Consider the following 17,470-nt stretch of genomic DNA (forward strand, 5'->3'; position numbering starts at 1 on the left):
TTCTGCTGGTGTGTTTAGCTGCTGCCATTCTTTGCTCCATGAAAATTTTCACAAACTGGTTGTCTGGATCAAAACCTATGAGCTCTAGAGCAGACCAAAAAGATTTTGAGCAAAGTGCACATTAGAAATACCACAGCAGGTACAAGGCCACCCGGTCTATTTGCAGAATCTTTTGCTGAAAGACTGTTTTGCTAGTAACATGCTCAGCCAACGTTTTCCCATTATGTATCCGCATATAAGAACACTTTGCTACCAAGAGTATGTTTTCCAGAGTAGCACAAAAATCCTGCAGCCCACATTCTCAGTTCTTCTATGAAAACACGCTTCCTTCCTTCCTGCTTCCCCCTTCCCTAGTGTATTAGCATTGGCAGCCATTTAACAACAACTTCATCAAATATATTTTTCCAAGTCACCTGTAATGTGCTTGACTTTTTTACTTCTGCTTTCTTTGCCATTGTGTCAGATAAACTTTTCCCTTTTTTGCAAAACGTTGAGTCTGAATTTCTGAAGCTCCTGCAGATTATTCTTTCTATTGATATGTCATTTGTGTGACACAGACATCAAGGCTGGAGGTGGCAAGAATAAATCAGGGACCAGAGCATAAATACGGGCAAAGGCCAGATGACTGCTGGTCGTAGGTAGGCCAGGGAAACCCACTTCATTCCATGCACCAGAGCTCACACCAGACATGTCATGCTAGAATGGAATATGCAGAGCCTTTCCATCTCCCCATGCATGTCAGTTACAGCAGTGATAAAAAAGCTTCTACTGTGAATGTGTGTGTCTCTAAAAGCATACAGGATAGCAAGTGCTTACTTAGAGGTGCAGTGATATGACCAGGGTCTCCTAAAGAACTGGAATCCAGCAATCCTGGATACCAGCCTCAGTGGGAAAGACCAAAGCTCACAGGAAGAAGGTTTTAATTCCCTTGTCCCTGAGTGCTAGCTCTTTCTCTTCAGATGTTGTGCACTGATGTGTGCTCTGTACCCCCACTGGTCACAGTAAGGCAGCACTGAAAGGTCGGGAAACTGCGCTTCAGCTACATTACAAAGCATCTGCCGGGATGATGTTAAATATCACAGACTTCACAGAAGCAGAACTAACAGCATTTTAAATTGAAGTTGCTGTGGATGATGTTAGCAGTACTCCTGAATTCTGTGGGATTTAAAATGCCACAGCAGTGTCTGGCTGCTTTGCAACCCTCCAACCTGGGCACGGGGCTGGCACAATATGCTTCTTTGCCTTCCTGCCCAGCCTACTGTCATGCAAGCCTCGGTGACAGCCACGAGCAGCCGTACTGCCCTGGGCAGAAGTGGCCCCTTCCTTGACAAAAGATGGGACCCTTGGGGTCGGCTCAGCCCTGCCGGGGTTTCTTTGCCAGACGGGTCCAGCCACATCACCGTGACTGGAGCTGGTTTGCGGGAGAGTGGAAAAGCCAGCAGCCTGGAGCTGCCTGAAACTCCTCTGAGCACGCGTGGTTCGCCCGTCCGCGGCTCCTCAGCGCTCAGACCGCTCCCAGCCGCAGGTGCCACTGACTCCGCAGGGATGCTCCGCGCCCGAGCCGGGTCAGGGCTGGGCTGGCGAGAAGGGAGCCTTCCCCGGGGCCCGGGGATCCCTGGGCTGTACTGCGCGCGGCGGAGGGCATCGGAGAGGGAGGTGAATTGATGGGGGAGCTGGGGTGTACGGATAAAGAGTGGGACACGGATGGATAGAAATAAAGGATGAAGAGAAAGAAAAGGAAGGAGGAGGAAAGGGTAGATGCAGGTGATGGAAGGCAGGAGCGCGGATGGAGGGGATACGGAGGGAGGAGGGAAAGCGGGAGGGGGAACGGAGATAGGAGGACCAAGGAGGGTGCAAAGGGGAGCCGAGAGCGGTGGAACGCGAGCGGGAAGCGCAGAAGCGGTGCAGGCGGAGGACGGGACGAGCCGCTGCGCCGTTCCATGTTCGCGTCCCTGGGCATCCGTGCTGCGGCCCACGCCTCCCGCAGGAGCCCCGGGCTCGCACGGCGGCGGGAGATACCTGCGTGGCGCTGCCCTGCCCTGCCCTACGCCGCCCGGCTCCGCTCGGCACGGTCCACCCTGCCCGGCCCAGCCCCACGCGCCGCCGCCCCCGCGGGCCCCGGTCGCCGCCACCGCCCCCGACGGGCCACGCGCGGGGCAGGGCGGAGGCGCGCGGCGGCGCTGACCGCCCCCGATCCTCTACCGCCGCCCACCCAGCCCGGCCCGGCCCGACCCGGCCCGGCCCAGCCCACCGCTGCCCGCTGCGCCAGCCCGGCTGCCCCGCCTGCGCTCCCGTGCCCCCGGAGGGGCGTCCGCCAGGGGCGAGGGCGGCGGCGGGGACCCCCCGGGACCAAGCTCTGAGCGCCCGGGGCAGCCAGCGAGCAAGTTGCGGTGGAAGATGAACAACGCCGGTAAGTGCACGGGGTGGCCAGAATGGCTCTCCGCCTCCGGACATCTTTTTCCCGGAGCCAACAAACACCGGGCGGGCTTGCGTCCGCCGGTACCGGCATCCTCCATCCCTCGAACCGGTACACCGCTTCGCCGGGGCCGATACTGCCGATCGGCATTCCCAGTCCGAGCGCTGCTCCTATGGGGCTTCACGCTCCCATCCCGGCATCCCAGCACTGCTGGGCCGTACCACCGGGGCGGGCACATCTTCTGCAGGCGCCGCCGCGCTCCGGCTCCCCGCGGGGCGTTGCGCACCCGGGGCTGTGTGTGCCATGCCGTTCCCTCGCCGGGACGGGGACTAGACGCAAGCCCGGGCGAGGCTAGGGTGGGGGGCTGCCGGGGAGAAACAGACTGGCAAATGGCTGTGCCTTCTGAGGGCCGCGGCTCCGCGCCCGCGCTTCCTTCAGGCGCGCTCAGCCCTTCACAAAGCCCCTTGGAAATTTGCTGCGACTTCCCTCATTATGATCTTTTTGGGGCAGGTAATGTTTTTTTGGAGGATTTGCTCTCCAAAGCAAACTCAAATCTTTCTTCCGTTCTTCTGCTAACTTCCCAGAATTTTTCCGTGGTGGAACGTGGGAAGGTGAAAGAGACTTGCGAAGGGAACCGGTACTAAAGACATTCAACAGTTAGGCATTAAAAGCAGTCGCTGGAAAATTGGGGCAAACTTTAAACTCCCCACCAATACTTTCTGATATTCATGTGTGAGATGTGTGTGTAAAAAACATCATAATCCAGGAAACGGTTATTCGTAACTCTGGGATTATTTAGAACAATCTAATGCTGCCTCTAGAATTGGAGAGAAACAGTCTCTTTGTGTTAGTCCTGCAATTTTCCACTGTTTCCTTTTTCCAGAAGGTGCTGCTGGGCACCTCACTCGTGAGGGTACACCCTGAAGCCCAGAGATCTCACCACTAGATACCCTGCCCTACAACTGTCCTGTGTTGGGAAACTGTGAATCATTGTTTGCTAAAGCACAGGAACATAGGATCAGAAAAGTTCTTTTAGGTCAAACCCAGGCCTCTGCTGTTGTATCAGCAGGTCACACCACTCCTCTGAGCTCAAAGCAAAAGGTTTTTTTCCTTTTGTGTGAGACACTCTCCTACCCAAAAGTGGTGACACCTCCATTTTGTTTCTTATCCCGTCTGGACCAAATTCTGTCTCTTCCAGGAGACAAACTCATTTGAAAGTTAAGCGAGCCAGCCAAAAAGTGCTTTAGCTATGATGCTCCAACCTCTCTGTATTCACCTCTTCATTATTTAAAACAGACCAGCTCTAATCCAATTGTGTTGTCAGTGGAAGTGCAATGTAAGGATTATCAGATGTATCCATTTGTAAAGACTTAGATTTTATTAGCAGCTTTCATTTTTTCAGGAAGGTAGGACTGAATGGGACTACCTCCATTACCCATGGAATATTTCTCCTTTTATTAATTAACCAAATTATATCTTAAACCAAAATGGTTTCTGCAGCTCTCCTGCTACTCCTTTCACAAAGCTCACAACCTTTTACCTTTGCTAGTTCTTCTAGTTTCCAGACCAGATTCATTGCCATTTATTCTTGCAACTACATTGTCCTTTTGCTTAAAAATAGTTCTTCTCTTCCTCTGGTGTTTACCTCCAGGTTGTATTTATAGAGTGCTCATATCCCTTCTCAGCCTGTTTTGTGCACTTACACAATGCAAGGAATGTCTCTCCCATCGGTGCAATGCAGAACTTCCTATGGAATTGGAAGGAGAGAGGCATTTATTGACTGCCTCAGCTCAGGGACCAGCAGCAGTGATCTTGGTATTGCAGTAAGCGCTGCACAGCACCAGCACGCTGAGCCATATTTGCAGGCATATATGGGCAGCCTTGATCCCACAGAAATCACAATAACAACAGACAGAAAGGAGATCTATCTGGCTTATGCTCAGAGATGTGGAACCAATATGAGTTAAAAAGATGAAGCAGTCCACCCAGGGCCACAAGAAATCTGGTAAGAGACAAGAGACAGACCTCCCAGCTTCATACACAAGACCTTCCAGCCTCTAAACACTGACTTGTTTGCCAGGTGCTGACACGATGCTTTCCTTAGGAAGAATGTGCAGATGTTAGACTCCAGATTGTTCAGAGCTGTGAGCAGACTATCTATTCTTTCAGTTGCTACTGAAAGTGAAATAAGGACAGCTGCCACATGTACCTGTCAGAGATTTTTAACCAACATCTTCTTTGTCTCCCAAGAAGCAATATATGAAACAACAGGTTGACTATATAACAGCCAAAGAGGAAACATCACGTCCACTTACATTGAAAAGAAACATGTGCCCGTAGTTTAGAACAATGATTACTTAACTGTCATCCACATGTGTTTTTTTCACAGTCAGTACCCCAGCCCTACCAAGACTCATATGTACAGTCTGCTGGAGACTGAAAATACTGGAGAATTGTCAGGCTCAAGATCCTTTGGTGTTGAAATTCATCCCTCTCTGATTAGATTGTCTTTAGTTTCTTCTATTTCCACAGCAATATTTCTCTTTGGGATGTTATGCTATTATATTCACAGATAGCTGCAATAAAGGTATATACTAAGAGAAATCTGTAAGCTATTGATCTGATATCCTGGAGCCATAATGCACTGATCTAATCATAGAGGATGCATTCCAGTAACTGCACAAGACAGCATTTTACTTGTTCAGATTGTGAGATGCTCCAAGAGCCCAGCTGTTCATGTTTCAGTTCAGATTTGCAAGGAGACAAAATTCCCATGAGATAGTTACTACTGACTGTAGGTCTGTCTTCACACCAATGGAGCCTTCTTGCCATATACAGAGCACTTTTGATCCTACATTTGAAGAACATACAGTGGTCAGAGGATAGATGTTTTATAGCAGAAGCTGAAATACCATCTTCATAAAGCTCAGCTTTGAACAGGACCTTGGATCTCATATGCGCAATTCGCAGAAGACATTTAAGTATCTAACTCCTATTCGAGTCACACTGGAGGCTGATACCTAGATGTGGAGAAAGGTCCATTTGAAAGGAAGACTTGCATCCTATGTCATTAGAAAACCCCGGTCTAGAATGCCTTTTCCATTTCAAGTGACTCAAGGTGCAAATGCTTCCACTTCTTCTGCAACTTCTGCCATCCCAGACTTTTCTCTGACAGTGTGAAACAAGCATTGCATTTACATGTTGTAAAAAAAGAGAACTCCTGATGCAGTGAATATTGCAAAATTAATGACATCTAAGTTATTTACAGTACATTTGGGGTCCTACCAGTGGCAGCACTGGTGTTTTATCAGCTGAACCCCTCGAAGGGATTGCACTTCCCTTGTAAATCATGCTACCTCATCTCTCATCTCTGACATACTGAAGGAGGTTATGCTGGATACTTCATTCAGAATGACATTAAAATGGCTTATCTACATATGCAGCTTAAACACACCCTCACTGTGACCTGGACAGCAGGCAGAATTGTGATTACAGGTTGGAACCTACAGCTTCCTGTACTGGAAATGTAATAAATGAGTTTTAGGAGACTGTGCTTGGTTTGCCTTATATTCCTGGCAGCATTACCATAGGGCTGGTGCCCTTGTTCTGGCCAGGCCCAAAATGAGCTCTTCATCTGCAGAGAAGGTCTTTCCACCTCACTTTGCAGTGAAGCTCCAATAGGAAGCTCTGCCTGCCATTCTCTCAAAACAATTTTGCTATGGTCAAAATATACACCCATGTTTTCGACAAGGTGAAACAGGCACAGAACTTCCTCTCTGTCCTGCTTTGTAAGAACTTGGTATTGTTTTGGTACCTCCTGCCTATGACTGTACAGTGCACTTTGCAGGCATTTCTGATTTTGTGCAGCACTTGGCACAGGTGGCTCTTGTCAGTGGTAGAAGGTTTTAGCACTGTCATGCCATGATGTGAGAGGGAGCATGGGCATGGTGGCTGCTTGCTAAGATAGGTTCTTTGTTGTTTCATGTCGTTGCTAGTTCATAAAATAGAAATGCTGCAATGAAATAACTTCTGTCCTTCCTGGTCCAATTAATTTTTATGTCTGCAACAATCAACCTGTAAATTAATTCCTGTATTTCATGTTATTCTTAAGGCTGTTTATTCTTATTTCCTCAAGAGTGGGACTTTGTTTGCTTCAAATGGGAAATTTCATCCCAGTCTTTGGAAGAAGGTGCAGATTTGCTTGATAAAGGCAACTGTATAGATGCAAAGACTGATGTCTGTGTAGTAATTTAGTCATGCATTCTACTCTAAGAGAAAAGCATTGATATCACAAAGTGTGGTTTGATTAGACAGAGCACTGTCTGGCAGTAGTGAACCTCTGTAGTAGTTATCTCTGTAACATGAAATGGTAGCACACACAGCACTGAGACTAGGGTTATGATGATGCTGTCCAACGTTTTCCTTGGCAGGAAAGCTGTTTTTCAAGTATCAGATGGCCGAATTTGTTTCACAAGATCACAGGCTCACAGGCTCACAGGATGTCAGTGGTTGGAAGGAACGCAAAGAGACCATCAAGTCTAACCCCCCCTGCCAGAGCAGGACCACACAATCTAGCTCAGGTCACACAGGAACACATCCAGACAGGCCTTGAAAGGCTCCAGAGAAGGAGACTCCACAACCTCTCTGGGCAGCCTGTGCCAGAGCTCTGGGACCCTCACAGGCAAGAAGTTCCCGGGACTTCTGTAGAGTTGGAAACTCCTGTGCTGCAGCTTCTATCGATTGCTCCTTGTCCTATCACAGGCAGCAGTGAGCAGAGCCTGTCCCCTCCCTCCTGACCCCCAGCCCTCAGAATTTATAAACATTGATTCAATCCCCTTTCAGTCTTCTCTTCTCCAGACTAAGCAGCCCCAGGTCTCTCAGCCTCTCCTCAACAGGCAGTGCTCCAGTCCCCTCATGATCCTCGCACCCCTCTGCTGGACTCTCTCCAGCAGGTCCCTGTCCCTCTTTAATTGGAGAGCCCAAAACCGAAGGCAGTACTCAAGATGAGGTCTCAGCAATGCAGAGTAGAGGGGCAGAAGAACCTGCCTTGATCTGCTTAGAAGACACACCCTTCTTAATACACCTCAGGATCCCATTGGCCTTCTTGGCCACAAGGGCACATTGCTGTGCCATGGGTAACCTTGTTATCCACCAGCACTCCCAGGTCCCTCTCCACAGGGCTGCTCTCCATCTGATCACAATTTCATGATATAAAGATTAGTGAAAGGACAGTCGATGAAGTAGGGATGGCAGTTACATAGACAGATTTGGATCCTTAGGTTGGATCTATTCAAACAAATTACACCTGATTCATATTATAAAGCTATCAAGTTAGACACAATGAACAGGCAACATAGCCTTTGGAACAATTTTGAGGTCGTAGTGGACAAGCACCTTGACCTGCTACAGGAAGATATGGTCCTTTATAAGCCTTAGTTAAATTCTAGGCTAATTACTAAATTTGGAGAACATCTGAAAGTGGGTGGCTGCAATGTTTTAGGTGATACCAAATCACAGCATGTTTCAAAGAAACACCTGAGCAGAGAAGGCTATGTGGGGTCACTGCCATCCTAGCAGAGCTACTAGGGCTGCTGCTCACTGATTAGAAACCTCGAGTGCATGGGACTAATGTAGTTTCATATGGGCTGTGACAGGAATGAAACCCTGCTGAAATGTGGGTTTGCCTGGGGAAGGTGGGTAAGCAGAGGAAGAGGTCCTTGTCAGTACAAGGAAACACTGAACAATAAGGGGAGGAGCAGGCTAAAGAAATTCCTATTCCCCAAGAGTTTCCTTTTAAGCAGAAGGTGGGTGTGACTCCTCCAACATAAAACACATCCTAAAGTAAACACGCACAATTATTTGTGAACATATACATTCCTTATGGTGCAGTGTTGCTTTGTATCCATTTAGAATCTTTCAAGTGGCTCAGGCAGCAAAAGAAGCAGAAAACTGAGGCAGAATTAAATTGCCATGATAAAGGGCAAAGAGCAGTGCTTTCTCCACAGGGTCTGTTTGGGTAGTTCTCTAAACAAACGTGTACTCCTCCTGCTGCCTGAGTATCCTTATGAAAGGAAGATGAACATACAGAGCAGTTAGGAAGAAACCCCAGAAGAATCAGCAGTGACCAGTAGGTAGCTGTCACAAGTGGGTAAGAGGAGGACATCACAATGCCTGTTACTGCCATGCTATGAACAGACGCCTTACTGACAGTTCTCTTCCTCCAGCAACGTTTCTGGGGGTGGCAGAAGGGAAAACTAAGATTACTTGATTCCTTTACATTTCCTATAGAAAGTGATCACTGGGGGGAAAGCAGGCCCCCATGTTTACATGCAATGATAAGTTTGTTACGTTATTTGATTTCAAATTTGCTGGCAAGACAAGGCTTGGGAGATCCTGGCATTCTCTAGCACACAGTACAGGCGTTTTCCCACTGCCTGGTCTGACAAGAACAAGGATGAGAATACAGAGACTGTGTTCAAGCCTTGTCACACCCCAGGAACAGAGTAGGTACATTTCATGGAATGGCTTGAGTTGGAAGGGACCATAAAGATCATCCAGTTCCAACCCCCCTGCCATGGGGAGGGATATTTCCCACTAGACCAGACTGCTCAAAGCCTCATTCAGTCTGGTCTTAAACACCTCCAGGACTGAGGCCTCCACAACTTCTCTGGGCAGCCCATTCCAGTGTCTCACCACCTTCGTAGTAAAGAACTTATTCCTAATGTCTGACCTAAATCCACCCTGCTCCACTTTGAAACCATTGCCACTTGTCCTATCACCACAGACCCTGGAAACAAGTCCCCCTCTGGCCTTCCTGTAGGCTCCCTTCAGGCACTGGAAGGCTGCAATAAGGTCTCCGTGGAGCTTGCTCTTGGGTAGACATGGCTAGGAAAGCAGGAAGTGGTATAATACCTCCATAGGAATGTTTCTTCCCTGGAGTTATTCCTAAGAATGCCTCATCATGGTGGTAAGGAGTCCATTGCTGGTTTCTGGTGTCTGCAAGGACTCAGTTTTAACTGATAAAAACATAATGCATGTTACAACCAGAAAGTTAGTTTAGGATGCTCAGTAATTGACATAACTGATTTAAAAATCCAAAAGGTAGATCTGGCTGGGGAGCCAGGATTACAAGATGCTCAACCCCCCTTCTCTTTCCTCTGGATTGTTAACTGGCCACAGCTTTCCATGCTCTGCAGACTCTGGCTGGTGTGTAACAGAAGCAGTGGTGCTTCAGCAACACTCAAGTGTTTGGCACATAATGTTTCCCAAACAATCTGGAGGGAAAGAGTAGCTGCCCATTCTGTGACTGCAATAATCAGGCAGATGCCCTGCAGCTCAGAGCAGCAGTGGATACTGTGAAACAAGAGTACCCACAACAGTACTGGAGGCTGGCAAATATGCACTGCTATTTCTCTCTTTCCCTCCCTCCTTTTCCACAAGTTGCTTTAAGTCTCCTACACATGAAGCTGTATGGGGCAGATCTCCAGATACAGAATCGGTTTGGGTCAGTATATGCAATAAGATGCTTGATTAGAATAGGCTTTTTGCCTCTGAGCTGAGCTGAGATCACTGACTCCATTTTTAACTCAGATGAACTCTCTCTAGTGCCTCATAATTCTAGAAAGACTGTGTTCTGACTACATCAGAATGACAAATTTGTCAGCATCTTTCTGAGTTTTGGAAGAAATTTCTGCAAGGTTAAGAAGACAGAAGAAACAGCCTTTCCCTGGAGCCTAACCAAACAAATAGGCCAGTGCTAGCTCACACACTTTACCCTAGCTGGACTACGATAACAATGAGAAAAGCACCATGACACCAAATACCAGAATGATCAGAGAATCATTTTTAAGCAGTTTGCATTCATTATTACTTTATTCTCAGTATGGTATCAGCCTGAATTTTAACTCTCTTCACTTCCAGATGTCAAAAATCTGCATTCCAAAATACTCAAACTAGGACAGGACAGTGGCAACACTTCCTGAAACTTACACCGTGATTTAGGTGAGGACTTTGCACAGGAGCCATGTGCTAAATGATGTCTCTCCAGACGCCCTCTCTGTATTTTCCTGTGTGTAGGGCATTAAGATTTTACAGAAGTAATTTTTCCTGTCTCGCTCATGGTGAAATAGTTTGTCCTGTGCTTTTTCCACTAAAACGTGTAAATTAAAAGAATTAAAGGTGTCTGATGGATTACTCATGTAATTACCTATTGATGGCTAGGAAACATTAGTAAGAGCAAAACTCTTCCCTTATGACCATCTGGCTTCTCACAACATATATTTCATCTCATCTAAAATCTCAGTCTCGTTGCCTATTTTTGCAATCTTTCAGCATTTCATTTACTTATTTAAAGAATATTAATACCAGAAGTAAGATATCTGGAAATGGCAGCAGTATGTAAACTATACTGTGAATGAAATGGCCATCTAGCTTCAACCTAGCTTATTGTCAATCTGATTGAGTTCCCCTACACGTGTGTCAGCACTTCCTCTAGAAATAGAGCCCCTGGCTGGCCTTATTTTGCAAAATGATTCACTTTTTTAAAGCGTGCATTGCTGCTCAGAGAAGGCCCTAGCATTTCCAGGATGAAGGAGGCTCTTTTGACTAAAGAACATACTGAAGAAGCTGTGCACTGAAAACTGAAGTTTAAAGCAGCAACTCGTGTGTTGGGCTGAAATTTTATTCAGTGCATTGTAGCTCAGCTGCATAATCAGTGTAAAGCACCAGCCAAGCTTTTAGTGAACCAGCTTATCCTTGTAATGATGTTATCTGACAAACCAAACCTGGCCCATACTTTGTTACCATGCTAATGGCAGAGAGTGAAGTGGAGTCTGGACACTAAGTGTTCACTTCAGTTTGGCTGGGTTGACTTAAACCTCGATCTGTTGGTTCCATGCTGACCTCCTGCAAACTAGATACTGAATTTAAACTGATGGCTACAAAGTGTGAGTACTTTGGAACAGAGACTGTGGCTAGACCCTTGACTCTGCGGCTCCAGGTGTGCTGGGGCTGCATCTAGTTCATTTCAGCTCTGACCTTAAACTGTGCTCCTGGCAGAGTACTGCACGGAGGCACAGGCCATGTGCTTTGCTCCATCCCTTCTCTTTTCAAAGCTGAGCCTTCTCTTGGCTGGACTCCCTCTGCATTAGAAGTCACTGGTATGAGCTAAAGTCTACTGTAGGGTATATTCTGCTAGACTGACTAAGAAAGCAAGATGACTAACATGGCTTTTCTCTCTTTTCTCCAGAAATCACAAAGCCACCACTAGCACCGAAGCCAAAGATTAGCAGTCATTTTTCTCCAGTAGCTGTCTCCAAATTTTCCCCTTTGCTGCCAAGGGCTGATAGTCTTCATAACTCAAACTCTATGTCTAGGGGTCCCAAGCCACCTATTGCTCCGAAGCCAAAATTCTCAGCTGACACTGAAGGCAAATCCAGTGTTTATAGCAACAATAACTTAAATAAATGCTCAAATGGGAAACTGCTATACCTTGATGGAGAGCTGTATGAAGGAAACCAATGCAATGCTGATTGCCCAGAATCTGAAGCAGACAATGAATACATTGTAGTTCCTGAAGCTCACCTGACCAGCAAAGACTGTAATGACTTGCAACAGGAACATGATCAGGACTTAGAATTCTCTGCGGAAAATGAAGTCTTGAAAACTCCAAAAGAGGTGGAGAAGGAAGAGAGTAACATCGCTAATGATAAGGATACCAGTAATCATGAAGTCACTGAAGATGAGCACTGTAACTCTTCAGCTATTGCTGAACCAATGGAACCAGACTCTGAAGAGTCGACCAGAGATTGTGATCGATTTGGAGCACTTTGTGAGGAGTCCTCAGATGCCCCTGATAGGGATAATGATTCTTCCAATGTAGATGAAGATAAGGATGTTGTAAGCAATTGCAGTGAAACCAAAACCAAGGAGGAAACTTCTGTCAACCTGGAACTGGTTAAAGACAATAGTTATTGTAAGATTAAGAGCGACAACATTTTGCATAGAGCTGAGGAACTGTTGGGTGCTGTAATGCCACTGCCTGCAGATGCATTAGTCTCAGGCTGTGAGAAGACAGGGCAGGAGGAGGAGACTCCTGAGATTTTAGAAAAGGGAGATGGTTTTGTAGCACACGAGGGTGATCACAGTGTGCACGCAGAGCTTGATCTGAGTATGGAAGGAGAGTTAGAAAATTATGCCTGTGCAAGCCCTGACCTCTTGCCTGATGAGGCCAGTGAAGAAACAGCTCCTGGTTTAGAACTGTGTGAAGATGAACCCAGTAATGAAAATGGTTTAGGAGAGTCCATCCATCAAGGAGCAGCTGAGGAGAAGGAAGCAGACCCAGATGAGCACAGTAATACAGACACAGGAAATGCCAGTGACAGCTGCCAGATCATTGGGAGGAGAGGTGAGAAGATATCAGAGGTAGTCTGTGAAGCAAGCAAAGACTCTGAGGAAGGAGAAGAAACTGTGAATGCAAACGATATGGATGATGGCCATCAGACTCATCCTTGTGAAAACGAGTGTAGTGAGGAAATGGCCATGGAACATTCAAATGAGAATCTTCAAACAGAATGGGCATCTCCAGATGAAGATGTTGTGATTTTGGATAGTCAACCTAGTAGTCCAGGGATGGAACCAGGGCTGGAAGATGTGACTGTTGAAGAGCACAGTGAAAGTATTGTGGAAGCTTCTAGGCCAGATGAGCTGCAACATGAAGACAATGAGGTGGAAGCAATCAGCCTCAGCAGAAGTATCCCAAGTCCATTTCAACAGGTCCCACCTGAGGAAGAATCAGAAGCCTGTAAACATGGCGAAATGAATGTAGAATGTGAGCCTGAACATATCTTGCATGAAAATCTGTCAGTCCCTGAAGTGGTCATTGTGCATGAAGAATCAGAGGAAAGAGAAAGCAGCAGTGACTCCCTAGATGACCCTTATGTTCTTCCTGCAGAAAATGAAACTGCCCGTGATGAGCAGTCTGATGCAGGAGCTGGTCACAGCCAAACGGATGAGGCAGGCACCAATGGCGAAAGCAGCTTGCTGTCTGTTGATCGGAAGAGCATCGTCACTAGGACACGCTCGCTCTCTGGGAAGATGCCAGGCTATGTCCCAGAAACAGTTCCAGAAGAAACTGGACCTGAAACTGATTTACTATCTTCCCACAATGGGTCTGGAACTGAAGATTTAAGTAATTACTTATTTGCAGTGGAAGGAAACCCAGCAGAAGCCCACAGGGCATTACCCGCCAAGTCAAGACGATTCATTTTGTATCCTCGATCATACTCTGTTGAGGGAAGGGAGACACCTGTCTCTGTTCACAGAGAAAGTGACAGCTATGTCCTGGATGATGGAAGAATAAAAAGGACAGAAGACAAATTGTCTTTGCCTTGTGTCAATGGTTCCTCGGGCAGCTTTTCCCAGAGAAATCTTTCGTCAGGTGGCCTGTCTACTCCATCCTCAGTTGTTGACATACCGCCTCCTTTTGAACTTGCCTACATCACCAAAAAGCCAATCACTAAAAGTTCCCCTTCACTTTTAATAGAGAATGACTCACCTGATAAGTATTCCAAGAAAAAGAAATCTTCCTTTAAGAGGTTCCTCACTCTAAAATTCAAGAAGAAAACTGAAAACAAAGTCCATGTAGATGTTAATGTTTCCTCTTCAAGGTCCTCATCAGAATCTAGCTACCATGGGCCTCCAAGGCTGATGGAACTGGACAGGAGGAGTCTAAGTAGCTCACCTCAATTAAAATCGCATGTGGGGAAGCTCCGTGCATCTGAGTCTCCCTCAGCTGTTCTCTTCTATAAGGATGGCAAAAGAAAAGGAACATCCAAGCCCTTCAGCAGGAGTGTGTCAAGGGTAGAGTCCTTCGAGGACCGGTCCAGGCCTCCTTTCATGCCACTCCCATTAACCAAACCCAGGTCCATTTCTTTTCCCAACGCCGACACATCTGACTATGAGAACATTCCTGCTATGAGCTCTGACTATGAGAACATACAAATTCCTCCTCGGAGAGCCACCAGAGCTGGAACTTTCACTGAGTTTTTTGAAGACCCCAGCAGGGCACTGTCTGCTGCTAATGAGAATGATGGCTATGTGGATATGAGCAGCTTCACTGGCTTTGAGAACAAGCAGCAAACCACAGACCAGGAAACAGAAAGGTACTGTAATAAATTACTGTGTAAGACCTGCTAACCCTGGCCAGAGTGGCAAGGCCTCTGCTGTGAGGTGTTGTAGGCAGATCCTACATGTTCCTTGGCTTATACCCCACTGAGGAAATGCTTATGAGAATGATTGGAAGATAAGATTTTGTCAGTGAAAAAAAAGAGATCAAATTAGCTCTTTACCTTATGGCAAGCCTAGTGGATCTGGAGCCTACGGTTTAGAGATACAAACCAAAGAACATCTGAAAATACTTGGTTTATTCAGTGAATCTCTTTTGTGGCTTGGGGCTGGTTGGGGCAAGGGGGATGGGGAGTGGCTGTGCAAGGAGAGATTGCTTTCTTCTTCAGTAAGAAAGGTTTATGACTTTGTGACTGAATGAGCAGAAGATTGTTTGCTGGAAGTGCTCCTGACTTTTTCTTTTATTTCTCAAAGCAATATGATACATATACTTTATCTTCCAGAGTACATCAACTGAGTATAGGCCAGAAAGTCCTAAATCAGAAATAATCAGACAAGACAATTAATGTTAGAAGTTGCTCTAAAGCCTGTCATTATGGCCCTTTGGCAGAGCTGCTGATTTATAAATGAATTTAAAATCTTTGTCTGAAATCATATCCATTGCTATCATTAACACTAACCTCTCTGCTCCGGTAGATTATGTGCAAGCATCAAAATGTCCTTTCCATAGTTAGATAGGAGCAATGCACTCAAGATGTCTGAACACGAATCTATCATCAGCTGATAGCACACAACCAGTGGAGCGCAGAGATCTAAGCAAGAAGGTGATGTTCATTAAGTTCATGTTAAACAGGCAATGAGAAAACAAGCTACAGAGGAAATGCATGAAAAGGAATGTCTTTAACGCAGCTGCATTCTGTGTGACAATGATCAGCATCTTAAAAACATGGATTGCATGTCCATTTCCCATCATTGAAAAGATCTGCTGCTCTTGGCATTTTGCAACATTTATTTTTTTCTGGTCCTCTCCCCTGTCACTGTGCATGGAACAAGCCATGGGCATTTCACACATCTCTCTTTGGATATTTTGGACCCAGGGAGTAAAGGAACTTTAGCACCTCTGAAAGAGTCTCACAAGCCATTTCTAAGACTAGAATGATGCACAGTGCTTTGTCTTTCAAAGCCATGTGAGAATTAGTGGGGCTGGGGAAGGTGAGTATGACCTGGGGAAAGAGACTACATTGGTGCTTAAGCTGTGCATCAAACGTGTCTGAAGCTGAGAGGTTTGGGACATGGGCCTGTGACTTGGCTCTTTGGAGATGTTGGCTGTCTATGGTGCTGGGAGCCCCAGTGATGCTGACACTGGGGCATGGGGGAAGGCAGCTCAGTTTCCCAGTGCTCACAGGCAGCTCCCCAGAGCAGTGCTTAGCAGAAGCAGACTCTGACAGCGCATGGGTCTCACTGCTCTCACCAGCTTGTCTTGGGCCCAGTGTGCTGATGCAGGCTCTTAGAAGAGCTGCCCGGGTCTCTGTGGCCATGAAACGCTGCCCATTTGCAGTAGTTCTTGAAGAACCAAGTTAAAAATATTAAAACTACGTCAATTGCTGTGACTTGGGCCCATTTATGAACTTCCTGTGGATGCCTGTTGTTCAAAGGGAGAGCTAATCCAAACTGGTTCAGGAAGTCTCAAGGTCAAGGCGTGAACATAATTTTTCAGTCTGCTGCTTGTTGTGCATGCAGTGTTTGCTGCTGGGGGAGAAATGAAGGCTAGGCTCCTAAACAACTGCTTTATCAAGATAACCAGGGTGGAGAGGAAGAGCATCAGGCAGATGGCAATATGCATACATTGCTGCTGAGATAACTGTTTTGCTATATTGGTCAGGATGTTTTGGACAAAGACTTGCCTAAAAACCTTTGATGAAATGTAAATGAGTAACACATAGCCACTGTAAGAGCAGCTCTGCTCTGTTGTTATGCTTCAGAGAACAAAATGTGAGAGAGCTGTATAAAGATTCTAACCATCCGGGTACCTGCACTGCAGTGTGTGACTGGGGAAAGGCAGGGCAGGAGGGGGGGGGGGCTACAGAAATTGACAGATGAGAAGATTCACTGTTTAATTTTCTTGCTTAAAAGGAAAGCCCATGTGGAGTAGATTTAAACCAATAATTTCTAATTAGACACAACCACATGTATAGAAAAAGTCCAACAGTGGAAGTGTTCTAGAAATACATCTTAATAGAGAATTGCCATTGCCAGGAGAGATCTGGGCATATTGCACCCTGAAGGGCAGTTATTGTGTATCCCCAAAATTTAGCTATCCAGTGCTAATAATTAAACTGATTCGGCTGGGTGACACTATAGATCAGCATTAGCTTTCTGTACAATACAGAAATATGAGACATAAGTGGAATTGGACAAAACTGGAAGTGGTAGATAGCAGCTGAACATGAGCCATCAGTGTGCCCAGGTGGCCAGGAGAGCCAATGGCATCCTGGCCTGGCTCAGGAGCAGTGTGGGCAGCAGGACAAGGGAGGTTATTCTGCCCCTGTGCTCAGCACTGGTCAGCCCACACCTTGAGTGCTGTGTCCACTTCTGGGCTCCTCAAGTCAAGAGAGATGTTGAGATACTGGAACATTTCCACAGAGAAGAGCACCAAGGCTGAGGAGAGGCCTGGAGCACAGCTCTGTGAAGAGAGGCTGAGGGAGCTGGGGGTGTGCAGCCTGCAGAAGAGGAGGCTCAGGGCAGACCTCATTGATGTCTGCAAGTACCTGAAGGGAGAACAAGGGGACACAGCCTGAAGCTGTGCCAGCGGAGGTTCAGGCTGGATGTTAGGAGGAAGTTGTTGGCAGAGAGAGTGATTGGCATTGGAATGTGCTGCCCAGGGAGGTGGTGGAGTGGCTGTGCCTGGAGGTGTTCAAGAAAAAAAATGGA

At 46.7% G+C, this 17,470-nt stretch overlaps 1 protein-coding gene across 6 annotated transcripts in view; it reads left to right on the top strand.

Moving 5' to 3' along the window:
- Positions 1 to 2,269: 2,269 nt before the first annotated feature.
- Positions 2,270 to 17,470, top strand: part of FGD5 (FYVE, RhoGEF and PH domain containing 5) — an 85,117-nt gene continuing 69,916 nt past the window's right edge. For 5 of the 6 annotated variants that reach the window (XM_064156075.1, XM_064156076.1, XM_064156078.1 and 2 more), the window contains exons 1-2: positions 2,270 to 2,410; positions 11,664 to 14,577. In XM_064156075.1, coding sequence (XP_064012145.1) covers positions 2,398 to 2,410; positions 11,664 to 14,577 — 2,927 coding nt within the window. In that variant the 5' untranslated portion in view covers positions 2,270 to 2,397. Of the gene's footprint in view, positions 2,411 to 11,479; positions 11,575 to 11,663; positions 14,578 to 17,470 lie in introns of those variants that run through there. The other variant, XM_064156077.1, reaches the window with a different exon arrangement.

This window comes from Pogoniulus pusillus, chromosome 16, assembly GCF_015220805.1.
Source record: "Pogoniulus pusillus isolate bPogPus1 chromosome 16, bPogPus1.pri, whole genome shotgun sequence".
NCBI lineage: Eukaryota > Metazoa > Chordata > Aves > Piciformes > Lybiidae > Pogoniulus > Pogoniulus pusillus.